General features: G+C 31.2%; 1 protein-coding gene across 2 annotated transcripts in view; it reads right to left on the reverse strand.

Moving 5' to 3' along the window:
* LOC118205966 (serine palmitoyltransferase 2-like) overlaps positions 1-22,879 on the reverse strand; it is a 149,736-nt gene that overhangs the window by 19,871 nt on the left and 106,986 nt on the right. For both annotated transcript variants that reach the window (XM_035378248.2, XM_035378254.2), the window contains exons 5-8: positions 22,611-22,829; positions 14,252-14,357; positions 7,904-8,123; positions 4,710-4,836 (exon numbers count right to left, since the gene is read on the reverse strand). In XM_035378248.2, the coding sequence (XP_035234139.1) occupies positions 4,710-4,836; positions 7,904-8,123; positions 14,252-14,357; positions 22,611-22,829 (672 nt within the window). The remainder of the gene's footprint in view (positions 1-4,709; positions 4,837-7,903; positions 8,124-14,251; positions 14,358-22,610; positions 22,830-22,879) is intronic.

The following is a 22,879-nucleotide window of genomic DNA, read 5'->3' on the forward strand; positions in this document are numbered from 1 at the left end:
AAGTTAGCAACCTTTGTACCTTTTTTGACTCAGATGGCCTTATTCGGTTAAAGATCAAGATTACTAGAAGAGAGGAAGAAGAAAATTTTCTCTGTCCAATTGTATTGCCCTCAAATCATGACTTAGTTCATAGGTTGATTTTAGATTACCATTTGCGACTATCCCACGCTGGTGTGCAATTCGTACTAGCCAATATTCGACAGAAATTCTGGGTCCTGAGAGGAAGAAAAACAGTACGTAAAGTTCTTATGAAGTGTGTTCGCTGTAGAAGATATAGCGCAAAGAATATAGAGACTGTTCCAGCACCTCTTCCTGAAGATCGAGTTAGAGATGCTCTGGTGTTTGAAGTGACCGGAGTCGATGTAGCCGGTCCTCTTTATTTACGAAAAGGAAAAAAGGCATGGATCTTGCTCTTTACTTGCGCGGTCTATCGCGCGATACATCTTGAACTGATAGAAAGTTTATCAACAAATGCGTTCATCTTGGGATTAAGGAGATTTATTGCCAGAAGAGGTCGTCCAAGTATTATTTACAGCGACAATGGTACTAATTTCGTTGGAACTGAAAATCTGTTAAGATCGATAGATTGGAAAGAAGTAGAATGTAATTCAACTAGTATGAGAATACAGTGGAAGTTTAATCCCCCAACTGCTTCATCGTGGGGCGGTTGGTGGGAGAGGTTGGTACAAACAGTGAAGAAGATGTTGAGAAATGTTCTCGGAAAGTCCTGTGTCTCTTACGAGGAAATGTTGACTATACTTTGTGATATCGAATCAGTGATTAACTCAAGACCCCTTACGTACCTTTCAGAAGATCCAAATGATCTTATGGCACTAACTCCTTCAATGTTTCTACAAGATGTGCACGACGTCGGAGTACCAGACTTAGACTACCTGGATACCATCAATCTGACAAAAAGATACAAGTTCTTGCAGAACTTAAGAGAACATTTTCGCAAAAGATTTCGTGATGAATATTTAGCTATCCTAGTGCAAAAACCATCTAAACGATCTACTCGGACTATCAACAAAAATGACTTGGTGTTTGTCGGCAGCGACAACAAGAGGAGAATAGATTGGCCAATAGGTCGTGTTGTAGAACTATATCCTGGGAAAGACAACGAAGTACGTGTTGTCAAAGTGAAAACTGCAACGGGTGAACTCCTAAGACCTGTGAAACGTATTTATCCTCTAAAACTTGATAGACCTAACTTGTTCAGTGACTTCACCATGAACAGAAAAAACTCTGCCGATATGTGTGACAGTGATATGAATTATCAAACTAGATATGGACGTAAACCTGTAAAACCTGTTACATATTTTTAAATTGCTATACTAATTTTTTTTTCTTTTCAGTATTTTAGAAATTTAATTGTCCTAACAATAGTCAATTGGAACATGTTATCTGGATATGATATGAATGTAATGCAAAAAATGTTTAGATGTGTAATCCTTCTTTGTAAGTATTAATTTTAGAGCATTAGTTACTTTTCATATTTGTGAAAGTTGTACTTGAATTTTTGTTTGATTATTGATAAATTTTGTTTTGATTTTCCCATCTTATCGATGTAAAATCAAAAGGTGGGAGGATGTCACATTCTTGCCACTAGGTGGCGAGCATCTCTTCCTTTACTTTTGCTGTAATTAAGTTCCGAGAGGCAGTCGAGATTGGAACCGCTTTGAGGAGCGTAAAGACTCAGAGTTAAAAATGTACTGTCTTAAAATAATTATCACTTACCTTGTAAATAGTGTATATTAGCGTTTTCTTTGAATAAATAATTAAAAGACAAGATGGCCTGCTAATTGTAATAGAAACTCTTACTGGAAAACGTGATTATTAGAAGCCTGGCGTCGAGAACACTGAAGATGCAGCAGGTAAGGAATTTTACATTAATTTTATTGTAAATAGAAGAACCTGATGCAACAGGTGCTATTTGTGCATTAGAAGACAGGGAAAATAATGCATCATGCCAAGGAAATCAAGAATTCAAATGGCACAGTAAATTATCTTACTTAACTACCCATTTGATTTCTAGAGAGGCCAGTAATATTATTAATTCACCTTCCCCCCCTTCCTAAAGTCAGTACAATTTTGACGATTCAAAAAGCTCAGGAAATACTGAATTCTGGATATATGAAAATTCTGGAAACTGAGCAGACAAGAAACATAATTCACATTACAAGCCAGATGAATGTGAAAAAGTTACAAATTACCCACATAGGATGTAAAAAACATAGTTGAATGCTGGATAGTCAAGCTTTTAGTGCACTTAAACCTAACCAAAATAATATATTTACATATGTATACATAGAAAAATCTTAAAATTTAAAAATATTATATGTTTATATTAAAACTTTTATCAACTGAGTCAATTTTGTATGAATAAATACTAGTATAGCTGTATTTTCAAAGGAAATTGAATTTTTTTTTACACTGAAATTATAAATGTTGGCATTTAAGACGGGTACATTTTTTTTTCTGTAATCAGTACCAGACTCAAAATACCATATATTTGTGAATATAAGCTGAAAGTGTGGTTTTTTTATTATTTACCCATAATTAAAAACCATACATAAGCCGAAATGGAAAAAAAAAATTCTGTAACGTTCTAATATGTCACCATGGGGGCAAAAGTGTTGCCAAGCTTATAAAATGGATAGATTACTTTCCAATTAAATCATTATAAAGTAAAATGCCATACACCAATGGGGGACAGCTTTAACTCTGTCAACCCTACCTGAAGGTAGCACATTTCTTTAACTCTTTTTATCTTGTGTACAATATGTGGCATCCGTGCCACTTTATTTTTTTGTCTCAAAGATGAGCAGGAAGAGAAATTCTTATATGACAAGTTTCAAAATACATGCGAATCACATCTGATGAAGATTCTAAAAATAGAATGATGGCTCAGCATTTTTTTGTAAATAAAATATAAGTTTAAGAGTAGAGAAAGCAGGCTGCAAATTTTGCCAACATCAGATTTTTCGTTTGGGCATACCAAACCAGCATTATAAAAGACTGCGAAAATAAAACAACTCATTTTCACAAAGTAAATATCTCATTTCATTTGAAATTTTGTTTTCATAAACTTACAAAATATAAGGGGGGAAAAATGCAACACTTAGTGATTTATTGCTTGCACCCAGCTAACAGAAAAGTGCCTACGTTTTTTGCGAGATTAGTGGATCTGCATATAAGCTGACCCTTCTAATTCAGCTTTTAAAAAATTCTCGGTTTATATATGGATATATACTGTAGTTTACTTTCATAACATCCTTAGTTTTATTTCAGAAATCTTAGTTCTTGAAATCGAAAATACATTGTTATGCTCTCTCTTTTCATTATTCAGAAACAGACTAATTATTAAACAGGTTCAATTTTCTTTCAAAATGCAAGTTATGAAAATGGAAAAGAATAAAAGATTTCAACACCCATATCTAAATACAATTAGAAAATCAAATTTTAACAGTACAGTCAAAAGTCGTTAATCCGGACTCGTCGGGACTTCGGAGATTCCGGGTTATCGATTTTTCCGGATTATAGATCATTAGTTTAAATCTGGTAAAATGGCCTGCAGAAATTATAAAATTAAAAATATGAAACCGTAATTTATGAAATAAAGAATAATTATGATCTAAAGTGCATCAAAATTTACAAAAAAAAAAAAAAAAAAAAGCTTAATATTTATTTTTTTACTTTATTACACATTTCTTTCAATGTAAGTTGTTTAAGTTGCTTCGTTTTTTATGTGATAATACATTCTCTTTAATTCTATAAACAGACTTAATTTCTTGTTCAGTTACAAAGTTCCGCTGTTCAAGTCTTATAATTGCTGTGTCTACCGACTAATCTGTCAATCGAAATTTTTTCGTTTTCAATAACCTCTGTCACTTTCTTCGCTATCGGAAGTGAATTATAATGACGAGGAATTTGATTTAAATCATATCAAAGACGGAGTACATCGAGATCAAATACTTCATTTAGTAAGGAATTATAAGCCAAATAAAAACATCTGATCTGAAGATAAGGATAGTGCTGACAGATCAACTTCCAATTCATTGCGTGGCGCCAGCCACAGCGTTAAAGATAAACAAAGTTTAGATAAACAAATGTTAAAGTTTACATAAACAAAGGATATGCCTTTATCCATTTTTTGCAGCAATTCCACTTTTTGTTTAATGGACTCCTAAACATACTTTCGCTTTGTAGATCCATTACATATTAGTAAATATAAATTGGAAATTCTATTTGACATAATCGAAAGTTCAAGCTTACTTTTATAAAATTGCTCTAACAGTCTGCAAAAAATAATAAGCCGGATCCAATTCGAAGATTAAGGAACAACGCAATCTGCAACATTAACTGAAATAGATAATTAGATAATTTTAGCTTAGCTTATACCGTCCGTAACGCCCATTCGTAAACGTATTTTGCGCACGCGCAGATTCGCAGCCGTAGAGGTCTTACGCGCATGCGTCAACGCGATGCATGCACAGAAAGTTTGTAGCTTTGAGGTCCAGATTATGGGTGTCCGAATTAACTACTTTTGGCTGTACTAGTAGGTTTTGGAAGGTTACAATATTTATTTTTAACTTTTCATTTAATTTAAAACTCTTTTCATCAATACATATTTTATTTTGAGTGCATGCATTACAACAGGTTTACATTTTAATAACAGGGGAAAATATTGCAGGCAAAATAAAATTCACCTTCATTGGAACCATCTTTTCCAGTGAGAATTTTTAAGGTCATTATAATTTGTTGTGCAACAGGTGCAGACATGCTGGTTGCATAGCTAAAACTGTGAGAATGAGAGCGGAGATGATTGATCAAGCGCTGCAAAAAAAGAAAATGTTAGTTATAAAATATAAGCAAATTATAAAAATATTCTGTTTTAAAATTTTATCTCAAATATAGATTCTGCTTGCGATATCTAAAGTTATGCAATTAAATCTTCTTATATAATCAACAGTTGCTTTTCCCATATTAATCAGGGAAGCTTTTAAAACTATTTATAATACTGATGTGATTTATTTTCACTCAGAAAGTTAGGCAAGGGTTTTATGCCAAGGAAATTAAATAAATTCAAATAAAACTGATTCACCACAGTTCATTTTCATTCAGCAATAAGTCAAATTCATCCCCAAAGCAAGAACATGTTTGGGATCTGCGACATTTAACCACTTGACTTTTCCCCATAGACAGACTCATCAATTCGAAAAGTATCATCAGTGAACCTTAACACAACGTATATATTCATATACATATATGTGATGTACCAGCTTTAGTCGTAGCTTAAATCATCAGGCGATAAGTTAAAAAAAAAAAAAAAAAAAAAACAGGATCCATTTATTATTATTCAGTAGAAAATAGCAGTTACAAAAATCAGATATCCGGAGTAAATAAAAAGAATTACTAATAACTTTTTGTATGAAGTTTACTGCATCGTGACATTTAAGAAAAAGCCCCAATATTCCTTTTGCGAGTCCTTTTATAGCCTCTGGAAAGGCGGAGCTTCCAAGAAATGGTGTCAGCCAATCCAGTTCGCTTTAAATATCTCCAGAACATTCTATAACTGTACGTGTAGAAAAGGGGGGAAAAACAACTTGACTACGGGGCTGTGGATTTAATTCCACGTACTTTCAAATAAAAGAACGTCGCCATTAAAAATGAAAAGAACATACAGTTATAAATTTAAGTGTATTCTTGACTATGGAATTTTATTATTACAAATATATTTTAATAATTCAAACAATATTAAAAGCCAATGTCATTTTAAAAGGTTTAAATTTATTGCATTAGGGTTTAAAGCTACCGGCAACACTTTTCAAATTGAGAATTTCGTCTCGGGGAAACGATAAAGCAGTTAAAGAGCTTATCAGTTTAGAATTTTATAATAAACTTATTTAACTTTGTTATTTTAAATAACAAGGTAACATATACCAAATTAGATATTTTATGGATCCTTATCCAGTAACACTCAAAAGGTTAAACAGATCTGTTTATATGGACCTTGATTAACCTCTCATTACTCAATTTACAGCTTTAAACTTTGCCTCAAAGACTTGAATCTACATTACAACAAAGCCGATAGTTGATAATCTTGAAATATTAAAAATCACAAGATTTCTGCAAGAAAACCGGAAGATACATGTTGCGGGGCAGTACCATTTTAAAGGAACTGACTTAGGATTCAAAAATATAAAATCTTATATGCTTTATATAGGTCTTCATTTTTCAAATGCAGACCTGTATTCCTATACTATTTTCTAATTAACTAAAAAACAGAGACGATAATAAAAGGCACAATTTAGAGAAGAAAGTAAATATTTAGAAAATATCGGAAAAGCATAGTACAGTATAACGCCTGCGATCCAGAGTTGCTGGGACTTTCCGAATTTGGAATTTTTTCGGATATCAGATTATCAGTTTAAATCTCATAAGATAACAACACGTAGAAATTATAAAATGAAATATATGAAATAATGAAGCATTTATGAACTTAAGGGAATCAAAATTTACAAAAAGAGCTCAATATTTATTTGTTTGCTTTATTAAACATTTCTTTCAATGTAGGTTGTTTAAAATCTTTTAATTTTGTAACTCTGAAAATACTCAACTTCCAAAAATGAATGGTGTTCCAAAAATGAATAATTTTTTCCACAATATGAGGGAAAAAATAGAACTTAATCCTTCTTTACAAAAATTAATCTGGCTAATCGAGAATTAATCGAATTTATGCGAAACCAAAATGAACTTCTTGTTGTGACGTCATACTTATATATTATTGGAACTACCGTAATTTTGCGCGTATAGTCCGCAGACTATCTGTGTTTAAAATGCGAATTTTTGAAGCTGAGGACTATCCACCAGTGCGGATAATACGCTGGTTGTTCACGGTTAAAATCGTTGAAATTTAAAAAACACGCTGTCGTGAACTGCCGATAATCAAATATAAAAAAAAGCGCGAGATTCCAAGAAAACATTCGTATGTATCGTATCGATAGTAAACCATAGAGCATAGTGCAGAACGAATGAGTAGTAGCAAGTAGAGCTCCTAAAATCCAGGCTGCCGCATCAAGCGATGCCGGGATTTCAGCCAAAGAAAGACTCACTTAGCGCAACCAGAGTCTTGTATCCCAGTATCCTTCGCACTGCTTTAGCGCAACTGCCGGGAGGGGGAAAAGTAATTGATGCGTCAGCTCAGTTTTAAGGAGCCATAGTAGCAAGTACCTGGAGTACGAAAAAAAAAAGCGTGATTCGTTTACTTATAGCGTGGTTTGGCAACACGGAGTGAGTGGGTTCGAAGGTCACATTTCACTACCACTTATTACGAGTATAGAATGTTGCACAGTATTTTGTTTTCGTATTTTGTCTTTCATCTTCGATAACGTTGATGAAACATCGCTGGGAAAAAGATGGAAATAGAGAAGCGGGCCCTTATTTTGAAGTGGACGAGAAAGCGGTGAGAAATTGGTGCAAACAAAGGATGAAAAAGTAATTTCGGACGTATAGTCCGCGGACTATCTGACGGTTTTTGAAAATTTTTTTAATATAAAATCGTGTCTGCGGACTATACGTGCGAAATTACAGTAAATCACACTGTGTGATGATAATGTATATGTATTAACAGTATTGTAAATTCTATAATCACATTACAAATCATTCATTGCATAATTTTTTGGGGGGGGGTGGGAATGTTTTCTAAAATTCTAAAATATTCCAGTTCTTTGCACTTTTGGTTAGCTGAATGTCAAACAGCTGGGCTTTTACTATATTTTTAAATTTTAAAAAGTTGTAGTCTACCTGAAAATTAAAATAATTTAACAAAAATATCAGAATTTTTGCCCCCAAAACAGCAATCATTTATTCAGATTATATAATGAGGATATGATTATAATACCTTGGATCCAGCAATATAACCGCCGGATGCTCCAAAGCTTTTTGTAAATGTTCCCATTAACAAGTCCACATCTTTGGGATTACAATCAAAATAATCTGTTACACCTCGTCCACAAGAACCTATGGCACCAATACTATGAGCTTCGTCCACGTAAAGATAGCATTTGTATTTCTTTTTAATTGCTATTAGACCAGGGAGATTCACAATTGTTCCTTCCATGCTACAAAATAAGGGATTTCAGTTTAAAATTACATGCAAAAAAATATTTAAAAAAATTATTGAATACAGCATTTTTCTATTAAATACAGAAAAGTAGGACTTTAAAAAATACATAAATGATGTGCTCCACTAACAGTTAAAAATATAGTATAAATGCACAGAAAGGGAAAATAATATTATATACCATATATAAAAATATTATTATGTTAAAATATCTTTAAATCATACCAAGTTCATTTTCTCAAACAATTTACCAAAATCAAATTAGCTGTAGTAAATCATTTTGCAATTTAACAAAGACTGCTTTTTTGTCTAACTCCTAATCGTATCACACTGCTAAACAAAAAATAGCTTCTCCTAATTCTAGCATTCTTTTGTGCCACTGAGCTCTATTCCCTTTACCAATGCAATTAACAATTTGAAAGCAATCTGACCATAGTTTTATTTCTTTGACTATCAAGATAGCTTTATTTTTGCCAATTCCTCTTTGCTATTATAAAGGATAAAAAAATTACTCATTTTCATGCATATTTCCACTTCATTAACTAAAAATTGCTCAAATCAGGGTTCGTACACATTTCTGCACATGGAAATTAAGTATTTTTAACAACTTTTAAGGACCATTAACAAAAAAAAAATTAAGGACCTATGAGCAAATGGGAACTGAATAAATTCAATTGAAGATATTATCTATGCCTGAATTTCACTTTTGTAATATCCTAAAAGTAAAATAGATCGCTAAGTACTACGCATTATTGCTAAACATGAATTAATTAACATAATTGTTAATAAGTTTGAGAATAAAATAAACTTTATGCAATTTATCAAGTAGCATTAAATATTTTACACATATGATAGTTGGTCATATTTGAAAGAAGATAAGTGATATTTATGTTTTACTAACAGTTAGCTTTATGTTGATTTTTTATTTATTTATTTATTATGTCTCATTTTGTCACATACTTGGTCAGTCTAGAGGTTTAGTAAATAAACAGGTAGATTTTTTATGTCAAATTGCATAGGTTAAAATGAGAAGTAAGATCATGATCAGCATGATTCATAACATAAGACTGAATGTTGTCACCACTGCTGCTTGTCTAGAGAGAGACCTGCTGATTAGAACAAACCTGAAAGGTCTGATGTAGGCAAGGTTGACAAGTGTTGAAAGTTATTCAGGCTCTATTTGATGATTAATGTCATAGCTTCGTGTACAGTTCGAGGGGTTGTAACCCAGTTAATATACTTTAAGGTTCCAATAAGCCATTAAAGCACCAGAGGTGGTAAGTTGTTTTTGTATTATTTTAAGTCTCAGTAGATGCATAGAATTTGTTTTTACATTTTCTTTTTCATTTTAGAATTACTTGAATTTTTACATTTTTATATTTTATCTTGTGACCACAGTGAGTATTAATGAAAGGTAATAACTCGCTTTAATATGTAGAGATAATTTTTAAAGGTAAACAGTTGGTTATAATTTAATTAGGTAGTTACTCATTATGGATTTACATGACCACTATTAAATTTTATTTTTTAACAATAGCCCTATTAAAATCAAAATCTAATAAAATTTCACATTTTAGAATACATGTAATTTATGACACAGATTCTTAAACGATATTAAGATTTTAAAGATATATTAAGATTACGATTTAAAGATATATTAAGATAAACGATATTAAGATTTAAAGATATAAGAATTACACATTAAAAGCTACAAAACATTTATGTTCTATAACAAATATATCGATTTCCTTCTCTTTTTCCTCATCTTTTCTAACAATTAGAGATTTGTCTCAATATGCAAACCAATGCTCTTGCTAGTTTCTGCATGCTTTATCTTCTAACTTGTCAACCTCTCCATAATGTACTTATGAGGGTTTAATTGATCTAGTAAAAGTTAAATAGTCCAAAACCCGACAGATGTGAAGCATATTATTGCTATGTCGGAAATTAACTACAATATCAGACAAAGGTTTAAATAAGCCTCTTATTTAAAAAGAACTTAGAACATAAAGGCATGTTCTGATGCTAACAAAATCAATTACAGCTCATGGTGATGTAATTAAACAAGAACAGTCAAATTCAAACTAATAATGTGGACTAGTGGTCAAAGATTATACAATTTTAATTTAATCTGGCTCAATAACTCTATCATATGAGGAAATAGAAATGGGAAATTATAGTAAGGGTTTGAAATAATAAACAATTGGGTAATTTACATAATAATAACTGCACATGTCTTTGAAGAATAATTTCCTTTATGTACTCAGTTTCTTTCTTCAACACGTTTCTTTTTCATTTTAGAATTTTTGGATTTAATTAAGGATTTGTTATTCTAAAAAACACTAAATGCATTTAGAATGTACAGAAAAAGTGGCTAATTTTATTTCTTTAGTAATATGAGCTTTTAGAAGCAATATGAAATAGTAAAGGCCGATTACAAAGCTGATGTGGTAGAATTTCTAGAACTTAGTGACACACCAAACAACAAAATCCAGAAATGGCAAAACTTTTAAAATTCAGAGCAAGCATTGGAAGTAGAATTTAGGATCCACAAAGATTGCATCAGGTGGGAAAATGCCTAGTGCCAGCTTTGTGTATGATGCATTACGAAATATCAGATGAAACTTTTAAATTCTAAGTTTTCAATTTCTTTATTAATAAAAAAATTCATTTCAATAATGCTTGCCCATGTGATAAGATCAGAAGCATTTTTGATGTTTTCCATGCTTCTGTCTGGTGAAAAGTAGAGAAAATAAAGAGAAGATAAACATGTTAAGTTTCTAGTATCAGAAGTAATACATTCAAATATTATGTTTTCATTGTTCTTCCAGATGTTCTCCAAGAATTAAGAAATTCATTGCAAACTTTCTGTAAAATAAATCCACTACGTGTTCATGCCATGGAGACATTTTTCATTTTGTCACATATTTCTTGAATCTTCTACAATCGTGGGTCTATAAATCTGGCCTTCAAATCCTTCTAAACTTTCCAAGCTGCAATGTCTAAAATCCTAAAGAAAAATTATCCCTTCCATTTCTGTAACAGCAAAAAGCCTGAAATATTTTGGAAAGAAAAGGAGGGAAAAGTATAAAATTAATTTTATAGAGGAAACTGATGCACATTCTGAAAATTTTGAATATTCTGAGAAAATTACATGGGAAAAACTCTTACTGTGAAAAAATTAAAAACAAGACATTTTTAATTAATTACACAGCTAATTTTGCTTTTGCTAAGGGCTTTTTTGTAAATTGTGCTTAGCATTATACCTTGTTTATTTTTTAGATTTAAAATATTGTATAAGTTGCCAAAATGAAACTTTATAATATGACAGCGAAAAATGTTTTATTTTAATAAGGACTCTTAAAGACTGTACAAACCCTGTCAAATTCTTTGTAAGTTACTTTCTATCTTTCTACTCTTACCCAATATATATAATAATAACAGCATGCTTTTTCATTTCTCAACTTTTATTTGAAAACTACATCTATATCGTTATAAGCATATAAAAAATTATACACACAGTATACATGCAATGAACACAAAAATCATCTATGAATATAATCACACCATAAACTAATTTGGTACTATTCCATTTTGAGGAGCATAAAAAAAAAAAATCGCCAAACTATTGTTGATGTCAGTGCGACCAAAAATAATTGTGGCAACCCTAATGCAAGAAAGGAAGTATAATAGTAAATAAGTATCTAAGGATTATTGTTTTAACATATATGAAATTAACATTTCATGTAATACTATTTTATAATTATAATTTATATAAAAAAAGCTAAACATAACTCAATGGAAGCATAAGAGTAAATAACTATTTCAGATCATAATTATAATTCATATAAAAAAAGGCTAAATATAACTGAATGGATTCCTGTATCGCTATTTCACTACCAAGTTATTACTAAAGCATAATTTCATGTCATTGGTTGATCAAACATAATTTTCTATAATGAATGATGCCTTTTCTTTGAAAAAATTCTATTGCAGACTTTTCATCATGGGCAATTCCCAAATTGTTTAATCCATAGGATATCAAAAAAGGATTTAAAAATTAAACTAGTATTTCAATGGCATCTTAAGAAATATAGAACTATCTAAACTTACACAATTTGAAATCAGCGCGTATGCTAGATTTGGTGCTTTTGCGCATGCATTTTCACTGCAATTTTTTATGGTCCTCAAAACGGAACAGTACCACTAATTTAAAATGTTCTTTTCCACCAGTAATTGTACAGAACAGGGGTTCCCAAAGGGTTTGATTAAATTTTTAAAGGGGGTTGGTAGCCGAATATGCAGCAATTGATCAATTGATCGGCATAATCAACACACCGTCAATTATAAAAAAATATTTTTAAATAAAACTGATAATTAATTGCTTTCTGATATAAAGCTGCATCATGTAATAAGGAAGAAATCATATAAAATAAACATAAGGGGAAACACTAATAATGTATTTTAAAAACCAATAATATATATTTTTAAATTATATAAATTTTTTATACAATAAGTACGATATAAAAAAGTAAAACAGAATCAAAACAATATGAAGAACACAAAATTAGTATTGAAAACAAGAAACAGCTTAAATATTTTTGAATGGGTGATTTAAATAATTAATTAAACAATGTTATGTCAAGTATTTTAAAACTGCATCAGTACATCCATTACACAAATTAAAATCAATTTTTTGTACGATTAAAATCTGATTTTGTTTCTGAAAGCTAGTTAAATTTGTTTTGTAGAATTAAAAATAATAATACAAAAATTAATTAAATATAAATCTAATAAATCATTTTTCAAAAGTTTTATTCATATTCTTAATGTAATTGTTGCCTTAAAGATTTTTGTGTGCAATTATTATTTGCACTGTACGTACTGTAAAGAAAAAGGTAAGGGATGAAATGCAAGAAAAAGATTAGGAATACCTGGTCTAAATATATGCACACATCCCCTTATTTGCATGTTTTATGATTTGTTAGCTGGACAACCAGTATATAACTACAAAAACGCAGACCTGCCAACCATGAAATATTAAACCACGAGGTTCATGCTGTGCAGTAACAACATTTAAAAGGTCTTCCACACTAATTTTAACAGTTTATTATGTATGGTTTTCAAGATCATTGTACTACTTGTAAATCAATTCAGATGTAAAATATATTAGCATTTAATTGTATATTTTAAATTTTATATTCTTTGGCCCTCTGTAATTTTTTTTACACTTTTATACCAAGAAAATTTCAAGGAAGGAAAACTTTTGTTTGTTAAAGTACTTTCAAATACAATGGAAACAAAACGAATAATTAATATATATAGTATTTGTGTGAATAAACTGTGAATAAACTTGGTAATGTGTCGTTTATTGAAATAAACAAAACTAAGTACAAATGTTAAATGATTAAACATTGCTTGAATCTTCATATAAAAATCATTGTCTACAGTAGATTAAGCTAACTCAGATCAAATGTAATTTAATAAGACAACGATCAATAAAACGTAAGAAAAAATACAATTCAAATGAAATAAAATTTAACAAGAAAAATTATTCTGAAAATCATTAGAGGTAGGAGAATGGAATTTATCAAATTTAAGTTTTAATAATTGAATAACATTCATTTATTGCTGGGAAACATTTCACTTAATAACGGCTAAAAATTGGAAAATTTGGTGACCTACCTAAAAGACTGGAAGATGAGATGAAAAGCAGGGCAATGAATAAGCACAGCAATTGATTAAAAGCAGCACAGGAACTTTAACATACTTTTAACTCAATGATTTTGAAAGGTAATTTATTGTAGTATGCTACGTTAAGAAGAAAATCTATACAAATGATTAGCGGTAAATCGGAGATTTTGAAATCAACAGTGGTTGAATCAACAGTCTCTTAGCAGGAGAAAAAGGGGAGAGAAATTCACTTAATCTGATCCAAAAATAGATCAAACATTCTGCCAAGAGGGCACTATCTGTAAACCATTACCTAGATAGGCCTATCTCTAACTAGAATAAAATTACTCTCTTCCTATATTCTTTCACAGACATCTAAACAGTCATTGATAGGCAGAATATGCACATAATTCACTTTTAATACATGAAAACAACAAAAAAATTTTAATTTACCTATAAACTCCTTCAACAATAATTAACATTTTCCTCCAAGGCCTGTGAGAATGAGGCTGGCCTTCGATTATAGCTTCTTTTACTTTTTCTTCTAAATCTTTCATATCTATATATTAAACATAACATTAAATTCAATACAAAATTAATATAAATTAGCACTTTCCATGAACAATATAAGCACTACAACTGATTCACCAAACAACAGTGTTAAAGAGGTTATATAATATATATATTTTAAATTATGCAACATAATAAGAAAACACAAATCAAGAAAACTACAATACAGTAACCCTTTCCAAGTTATTAAAGGTGTTCCATAAACCTTTACATAACTTTAATTAGATACAAGTCAAATTGGTAAATTGTTTGTAAGAAAATGCAATATTAATTACAGTCAAAAGTCGTTAATTCGGACACTCATAATCCGGACCAAAGCTACAAACTTTCTGCGCATGCGTCGCGATGATCTTTATAACTGCAAACAAGCTTACGGTAAGACCTTTACGGCTGCAAATATGCTTGTGCGCGTGCGCAAAATACGTTTACGACTGCGCGTTTAATGTATAACGGAGGGTATAAGCTAAGCTAAAATTATCTAATTATCTATTTCAGTTAATGTTGCAGATTGTGTTGTTCCTTAATCTTCGAATTGAATCCGGCTTATTATTTTTTGCAGACTGTTAGAGCAATTTTATAAAAGTAAGCTTGAACTTTCGATTATGTCAAATAGAATTTCTGATATATATTTATTAATATGTACAGGATCTACAAAGCGAAAGTATGTTTCAAAGTTCATTAAACAATAAGTGGAATTGCTGCAAAAAATGGATACAGGCATATCCTTTGTTTATCTAAACTTTAACATTTGTTTATCTAAACTTTATCTAAACTTTGTTTATCTTTAACGCTGTGGTGCGGTGCGCAATGAATTAGAAGTTGATCTGTCAGCACTATCCTTATCTTCAGGGCAGATGTTTTTATTTTATTTGGCTTATAATTCCTTACTAAATGTAGTATTTCATCTCGATGTATTCCATCTTTGATATGATTTAAATCAAATTCCTCGTCATTATAATTCGCTTCCGATAGCGAAGAAAGTGACAGAGGTTATTGAAAACGAAAAAATTTCGATTGACAGATTAGTCGGTAGACACAGCAATTATAGGACTTGAACAGCGGAACTTTGTAACTGAACAAGAAATTATGTCTGTTTATAGAATTAAAGAGAATGTATTATCACATAAAAAACGAAGCAACTTAAACAACTTACATTGAAAGAAATGTTTAATAAAGTAAACAAATAAATATTAAGCTTTTTTTTGTAAATTTTGATACCCTTTAGATCATAATTGTTCTTTATTTCATAAATTACGGTTTCATATTTTTAATTTTATAATTTCTGCATGCCATCTTAGCAGATTTAAACTGATGATCTATAATCCAGAATCGCCGAAGTCCCGACGAGTCCGGATTAACAACTTTTGACTGTATTACTATAGCTATGAACACTGCAAGAAAAAAGGGGTTGAAGCTTATCTCCTGTTCTATTGGGCCAATTGATGAAATTCAACTTGCGACTTTCGTGCCTCGAAAGCGTGACTTAGGATGTGTATTAGATTCATATATAGCATTGTTCTAATATAAATATTCTGACACAAAATCGGACTTTTTCTAAAATGGCATGTCATTTTTTTCCCCATATTTAGATTCTACGATTCAAATTATGCCAAACTGCCAAGTTTTGTAAAAATCGCAAGAATAGTTTTTAAAAAATTAGTTCCTCAATATTAGTTGCATTTGGTATACATTTATTATTCTTTTTTTTTTATTAAACTTACTTGAGTCTTCCTTTCACATTCTCCAAAATTTAGATACATTCCAACTAAAACTCGCCCATTTTTTATGATTTATTTTTAAAATTTGTATTTTAAAATAATTTTTAGAAGTTTTTTTAAAACAAATTTGAATTATAATCTGCAAATGTTTTACCATCATCTTAAAGTAGATGTATTTTTAGGCTCACCTACAAAAAATAAGAGCTTTTTATTTAAAATTTTCTAAGATATACATGAATGTCCATATTGGCATCCTTTTTCTTTTTTTAGCGACAATAATGCCAAATGTGGTTTACGAACTTTGTTAAAATTATTTGAAATAATGAACAATGACTTTTTTCTGCTCGTTTACAATGAAAAAAAAAAAAAAAAAAAAAGTTGCTATTAATTAAGAATATCGCCAAGTAAATTATTCTTCCCGTAAACTGAAAAAAATAAGCGAAGATAAATTTCTAATTTCTCCATAAATTTTGCAACAAATTTTACAAAATTTAATAATTTCAGTCGTAGAATCAAAATAGGGAAAAAAATTATCATGTCATTTTAAAAAAAGTCTAATTTTGTGTCAAAGTACCTACAATAGAATAGTGCTACATATAAATCTGATACAATCCTAAGTCGCGCTTTCGAGACATGAAAAACGCAAAAAAGTTAAATTTCGTCAATCGGCCCAGCAGAACGGGAGATATCGAACAGTCCATTTCTTTTTTGCACAGTGTACATATTATATGTATATTACTTACTAACAGAATAGTTTTGAAGATTGTTACACCCCAAGCAGTACCTTAATACATTCTGTGTTCCCCTTGTGGATACAAAATACACATTTCTATGAATGCACCTCATCAGATAACGAATAATAAAGCAAATTTATGCTAAATATTGATCATATGCTTAACCAGGCTTTCAATCTTACACTTTTATATACAAGTTGATATTAAATATTAGGTAAATCAGTAAGTTCTGCTGTTTTTATAGTGCTTGGCAAAATACAGAAATGTTCTTTTTGTCACTGTCTTTAAGGTCCAATTTAAGATCAAAGTTGACTACTTTTCATGGTCCTTATCCACTTAATTTTAGCCTTTAATTATTTTTATGGTATTTAATATTATATTTTTATGGTATTAATTATAGTACATTAATGAGGTGCCTCATGTCTTTTCATAGATGCAATTAAATATCATATTGATTCTGTTTTAAATATTCTTATCACAGTATTGGCACTCAAACAGGAAAATGAAATTCCCTGACTTCCAGGTTTTCCAGGTGTGTTTTAAGAAAATTCCAGTCTATCCGCGTAATGCACATTGACTGTGCTAAGAGGTAAATTAATTATGGTACCACTTAAAAGCACAAAAATTTGCCAATTACATATGACTTATACCTGCATATATAATATATAATACCCAAAGCATTACTGTTATAACTACGAGTATAATAGGAGTTGTTTTCTCCACTAAAGATTGAGATTAGAATCTGCCCAATCTGGATTTTAAAAAATGTCTTTTTTTGCAGACATTTTGCAGCTAAACGAAAGAAAAATCTATTTAATGATATTTTTAAATAAATTCAGGTATTTTATATTAATTTAGTAGCATGCATAAGCAAAAAATATGTGCATTAAATTTCGTGATGGTATGGCATCATACTGCTAGAATTAATTTCAGGATTATGCAGAGAAACATTTTCTGAAATTTGAAAGTATTATTTACTAATAAATAAATTTAGAGAGAAGAAGCAACATAAATGATATAAATAACATTAAAATAAAGAAAATTATTTAAAAATTGAATTAGAATAATCAACGATATTTTGGCGAATATAATTACATTAAATGGTTAGACTAGGTGACTGACTATTTTTTTATTTTACTGCAAAATGACAAATAGGGCATTTATTAAAAAAGGGGGGTTAAAAAGATTTTGCGGTAAAATCCTTGGATATGCTACGGCCTTGGCACGATTTTGAAAATTGTCGCCAACACCAAAATTACCCGTTTACTGCTCATCATAATATCCCCAAATCCCGTGTATACGGTACATGGAGGCTATTCTAACATCCATGCTACTCTATACTGGGTTTAAACCAATTTTATTTTATACGAGAATACGCATTTTCTTTAGTTCAACATGCACTGCATATGCGCGTAGAAATCTCTCGATACTTGAGGTTGCTGGAAACTTCCTCTGCCTTTCTCTCAACACAATCTGATTGGAGCTGCGAAAATTGCCTCTATGCCAGCGGGCCGAATGATGCTCACGCGATACATATTTCGCCAAGAAAGTAATCGCTTCCAACATTGGCGCAAAACCCGCTTTTTTGGGAGGAATAGCCGTATGAAATTCACGAATTTTCCAGATTTTTACCAAAATATTTAAATTCCCTGACTTTTTCCCGAATTTTTTGGTCAATTTTCGAATTTCATGACATTTTCCGGTTTTCCCAGTTTTCCAGGTAACATGGCAACCCTGCTAACATTAATTGAATCTCACTAACTGCAGTATACTCATATATGGCTCTCCATGAAGGTACATATTTTCCCTCTTTTTCTTCTCTGAGTGTTTAAATCTTTTATTTAACATATTTTCATATCACATCTATCCTTATCCAAATAAAACACACAGTAGTAATTAAGCAGAAATATGTATGTTGAAACACTTGACGAATGATTCACATCCCTTGCATGCACATTACCTTGAAACTAAAACTTTGGAATGGACGATTAAAGATGAAACTGATAATTGCTCCTCTGTGTGTTATACATTAGTTAGCAATTTTAGTGAATTAAAATTGTGCTATTATTCTAGAAATGACTTTGATGAGTAGATTGTCTTCAGTTAATAAATATCTAGTTGAATCATGGTCTGTTTTGAATTAGAAAAAAGAAGATCCGAGATGGTGAGATTTCTTGCCTTTATTATCTTGAAATCGAAAGACAGCAAGTGATACTTCCTCTTTTTTTTTTTTTTTTCTTGAACAATGTATATACATGAATAGAAATAAAAGTTATATTTATATAATAAACCCATTTTGAATTCTTGTGAAGTATGTATTGCTGCTAAGGAGTGATTTAGATTGAGGCAAATGTTTAAATACAGCCTTTTCTGTTTGTGGGCATAATTCTAGTGCGTGTTGTGGCATAGTTTTCGCTTTAGTGCACTGCTATGCATGAAGAACCTAAAAGTTCATTTTTGTCATTCTGTACTTTTATTTTAAAGGGGGCGGGGAGCTAATCAGACTACTCGTAAAATTTGCATTGTATATGGACAAATTACTGTTTATGATGCACAGGTCAAATGCGGTTTGAAAAGTGCAGAAATTTCAGGATGGAAAATGAGGCCCACTATGGAAGACCATGCTCTGTAAACAAGGTCCCATTAAAAGAAGCTATTATTGAAAATCCACCTTATACAGTTCTGAAACTATTAGACTGGTTAAACATTCCAAAAAGCACAGTATACAGTCAATGGAAGAAGAATGGACATTTAAGGTGCTGTGATGCATAACTCCGTACTTCAATGTAGCAGAATATACTTGGCAGAGTTTCAGAAAGTAATTTTGGCAGAAAGAAAAAAAGAAACTTTTTTTTTTTTTTTAAACAGGAGATTAGCAGTGGATATTATGCAGTAATGTTATTAAAAAAACTTAATAGAGTAGGCCTAAAAAGAACCTCCTTTAATCACATCAAGAGGGAGTAACATCCCAAAAAAGAATGCTTTGTGTATGATGGCAATACAAAGGTGTATGTGAGGTTATGGCAAAGCCTCGAGGGCTATCTGCCTAAAGGAAGGGATGCCTTCGTGGAGGACTTTCTAAGGGAAACTGGCTCATATACACGTTACACATGGGGAAAACCATGAAAACACCCATGCAGCCAGCCTGTTCACGGGATTCGAACCTTGGACCGAACTACCAGTGTTTAGCGCCTTTACCGCTCGGCCGCTGGTGGGCTCGCAATACAAAGGATTTATATAATATAAATCATTGCCACCAAATTAGACAGCAAATTTGGAAAACAATTTTACCAAATAGAAGTTTTTAAAGCAGAAACTGAAGCAAAGTGCCAGAACAGACCAGTCGTTGAGGGTCGTTTTCCATCAAGACAATGAAAAAATCCTTACAGTTAGATTCGTGTCCATCCAGCATATTTCGTGACTAGGTCGTTCTGAATGACACATGCATGTTTGTACTCATGACTGTGGCTGCTGTGGTAAACTATATCTACTCAAGGGAAGAGATACCTTTGTGGAGGACTTTCTACGGGAAACTAGCTCATATACATGTTACACATGTGGAAAACCAGAAAAATGACCATGCAGCCAGCTACTTTGTTGGGATTCGAACCCTGAACCGAATTACTAGAGTTCGGCAACTTTACACTTGGCGACTGGTGGCTCCAAGATTTAAAATACATAAGAAGTAAAAACGAAAAAAGGGGAAAACACGAGTAAAAGCAATATAACATTTTGAGCAGTATTTTGTTGAGTACTGTATTCATAAACTAAACCTACTAGGAGAAAAGCTTTGTTGAATTGTATTATTCAATTAATTGATATTAAGGCAATTTTTACAATTCTTTACAAACTGAAATAGCAGCACTTCCTGTTATGCTTGTAAACAGCAATTTTAGCCCAGAGGGTCAACATCCTAAAACTAAAGATGCACATATGCAATACAGTACAAAGTCCGAAATCCGGACTTGTCGAGACTTCGGCGATTCCGGATATTAGATCATCAGTTTAAATCTAGTAAGATGGCATGTCGAAATTATAAAATTAAGATTATGAAATAATGACGTATTTATGATTTAAAGGGTATCAAAATTTACAAAAAAAGGCTTAATATTAATTTTTTTACCTTATTAAACATTTCTTTCAATGTAAGTTGTTCAATTTGCTTCGTTTTTTGTGATAATACTTTCTCTTTAATTCTGTAGACAGACATTCTCTTGTTTAGTTACACTGTAACTGCTGTTTTGAGAATTCCGACTAACTTGTCAATTGAAATTTTCTCGTTTTCAGTAACTTTTCTGTCACTTTCTTAATTATCGGTAGCAGTATTTTCTCGATCTAGAACCATACTACAGATTTCGGCATTCATAAATTGGTTGAAAATTGAGAAGCATCATCATCACAATGAAAAACTTCTTTTATATCATCTTTATTTAGTACCACTTCTCCAAATTTCTTTACAAAATCCGTTAATTGGAAAATTTCACCTTTGTTTTGCAATATCCGAAAACCTTTAAAATTAGCAGCTATCATCATCAAATTTAGCTGTCCTTCACTATACATATTTGGCTATGCATCATGAGCTTGGCGACTAACGACACGTTGTTCTATTAAATTTTGTCTTGCTTCTATCGCGCACTTAAACAATTAAGCCTGAATTGTATTAGTTTTGTTATTTATTATACTTATGTCTATTTCTTGCACATGCTCATCAGAGTTCTCAATAAATCAATTCCCACATATACTTAATCCTTATTGAGGGCCAGAGCTAGATATCTTACCGCCTGATGCGGTCTGTCTCTGTGGGTCTTAAATTCTGTGACTCGGTGTGGCCATACGAGCCCTGGTGCTGGTTCTGGGTTTATATGAATAACAAATCAGTTATTCTTAATTCAAATAGCCCTAAATGTAATCTTTGGGTTTATGAGTATCATCAACAAAATCTATTTTTCGCATATGGAAAGAAATTTTTGTTACATTTTTCCTCGTCAACATATTTTAGCGCATTTAACTTAAATCTGTAATCATCGCCAAGTGTAATAACAACGTAAAAGGTTACCATACTCCTGTATTATTCAATTACTAACATTAAAAAAAAAAAAAAAAAAAAAAATGTTTAGGCATTGCTACGTGAGTCATTACTCAAGTTGTCATGTTTTTATAAACATGCAGTGATGAAAGGAAAGCATAATAAAAAGAAGGATTTGCCAGGTTGGCATCAGATCAACGATGTATCTATGTGGAATGTTTCACTTTGAGATGGGTGCCAGGCAGATACGCAGCAACGGAGCCAAATTACTCATCATACAAATTTATACTAAAATGATTGTTTCTTCAATAACAAGTGAAACAAATTAACAATCGGGAGTCTAGATAATTTATTATGCACGGAATGGGGAATTAAATGTGCATGTGTAAAGCCTACCAGAAACACATTGGTGGTTGTCAGGTCTGGATTTTAGATCATTCCAGATAATGGACATCCGGATTTTGGACTTTGTACTGTATAACAATTTGAGCAGTATTTGTACTATATAACGATTCAAGCAGAATATGAAATTACTTTTTATAAAATAATAAAGTATTTATGATATAAAGGGTATCAAAATTTACAAAAAAAGGCTTAATATTTATTTGTTTACCTTATTAGTTACATGGTCTAATAATATTATATTACAATACAACTGAGTACTGTGTTCATAAACTAAACTTACTAGAAGAAAAGCTTTGTTAAATTGATATTAATTAGAGCATTTTTTACAATTGTTTAGAAAATGAAATAGCAACACTTACTGTTATGCTTGTAAACAACAATTTTAGCCCCAGAGAGTCGACATCCTAAAACTAAAGATGCGTGATTAAGTTCATCACTGAAAATGAGACATCCTTTTGACATTAGAGTTGGAATGTTGGTTGAATTTGTCGCAAATCCCATTCCCACGATGATGCTGTCTTCGACGCCCAAGAATTCAGCAACCATTGTTTCAAGCTTTCTGTGAATATCCAAGTGCCCTAGACAAGTAAATAATAAAAAAGTAAATTCCTAGTCTACAATATGCGAT

The sequence above is a fragment of the Stegodyphus dumicola genome, chromosome 11, assembly GCF_044657685.1.
Source record: "Stegodyphus dumicola isolate Sdum_Otavi_A_Nest chromosome 11, ASM4465768v1".
In the NCBI taxonomy this organism is placed as follows: domain Eukaryota; kingdom Metazoa; phylum Arthropoda; class Arachnida; order Araneae; family Eresidae; genus Stegodyphus; species Stegodyphus dumicola.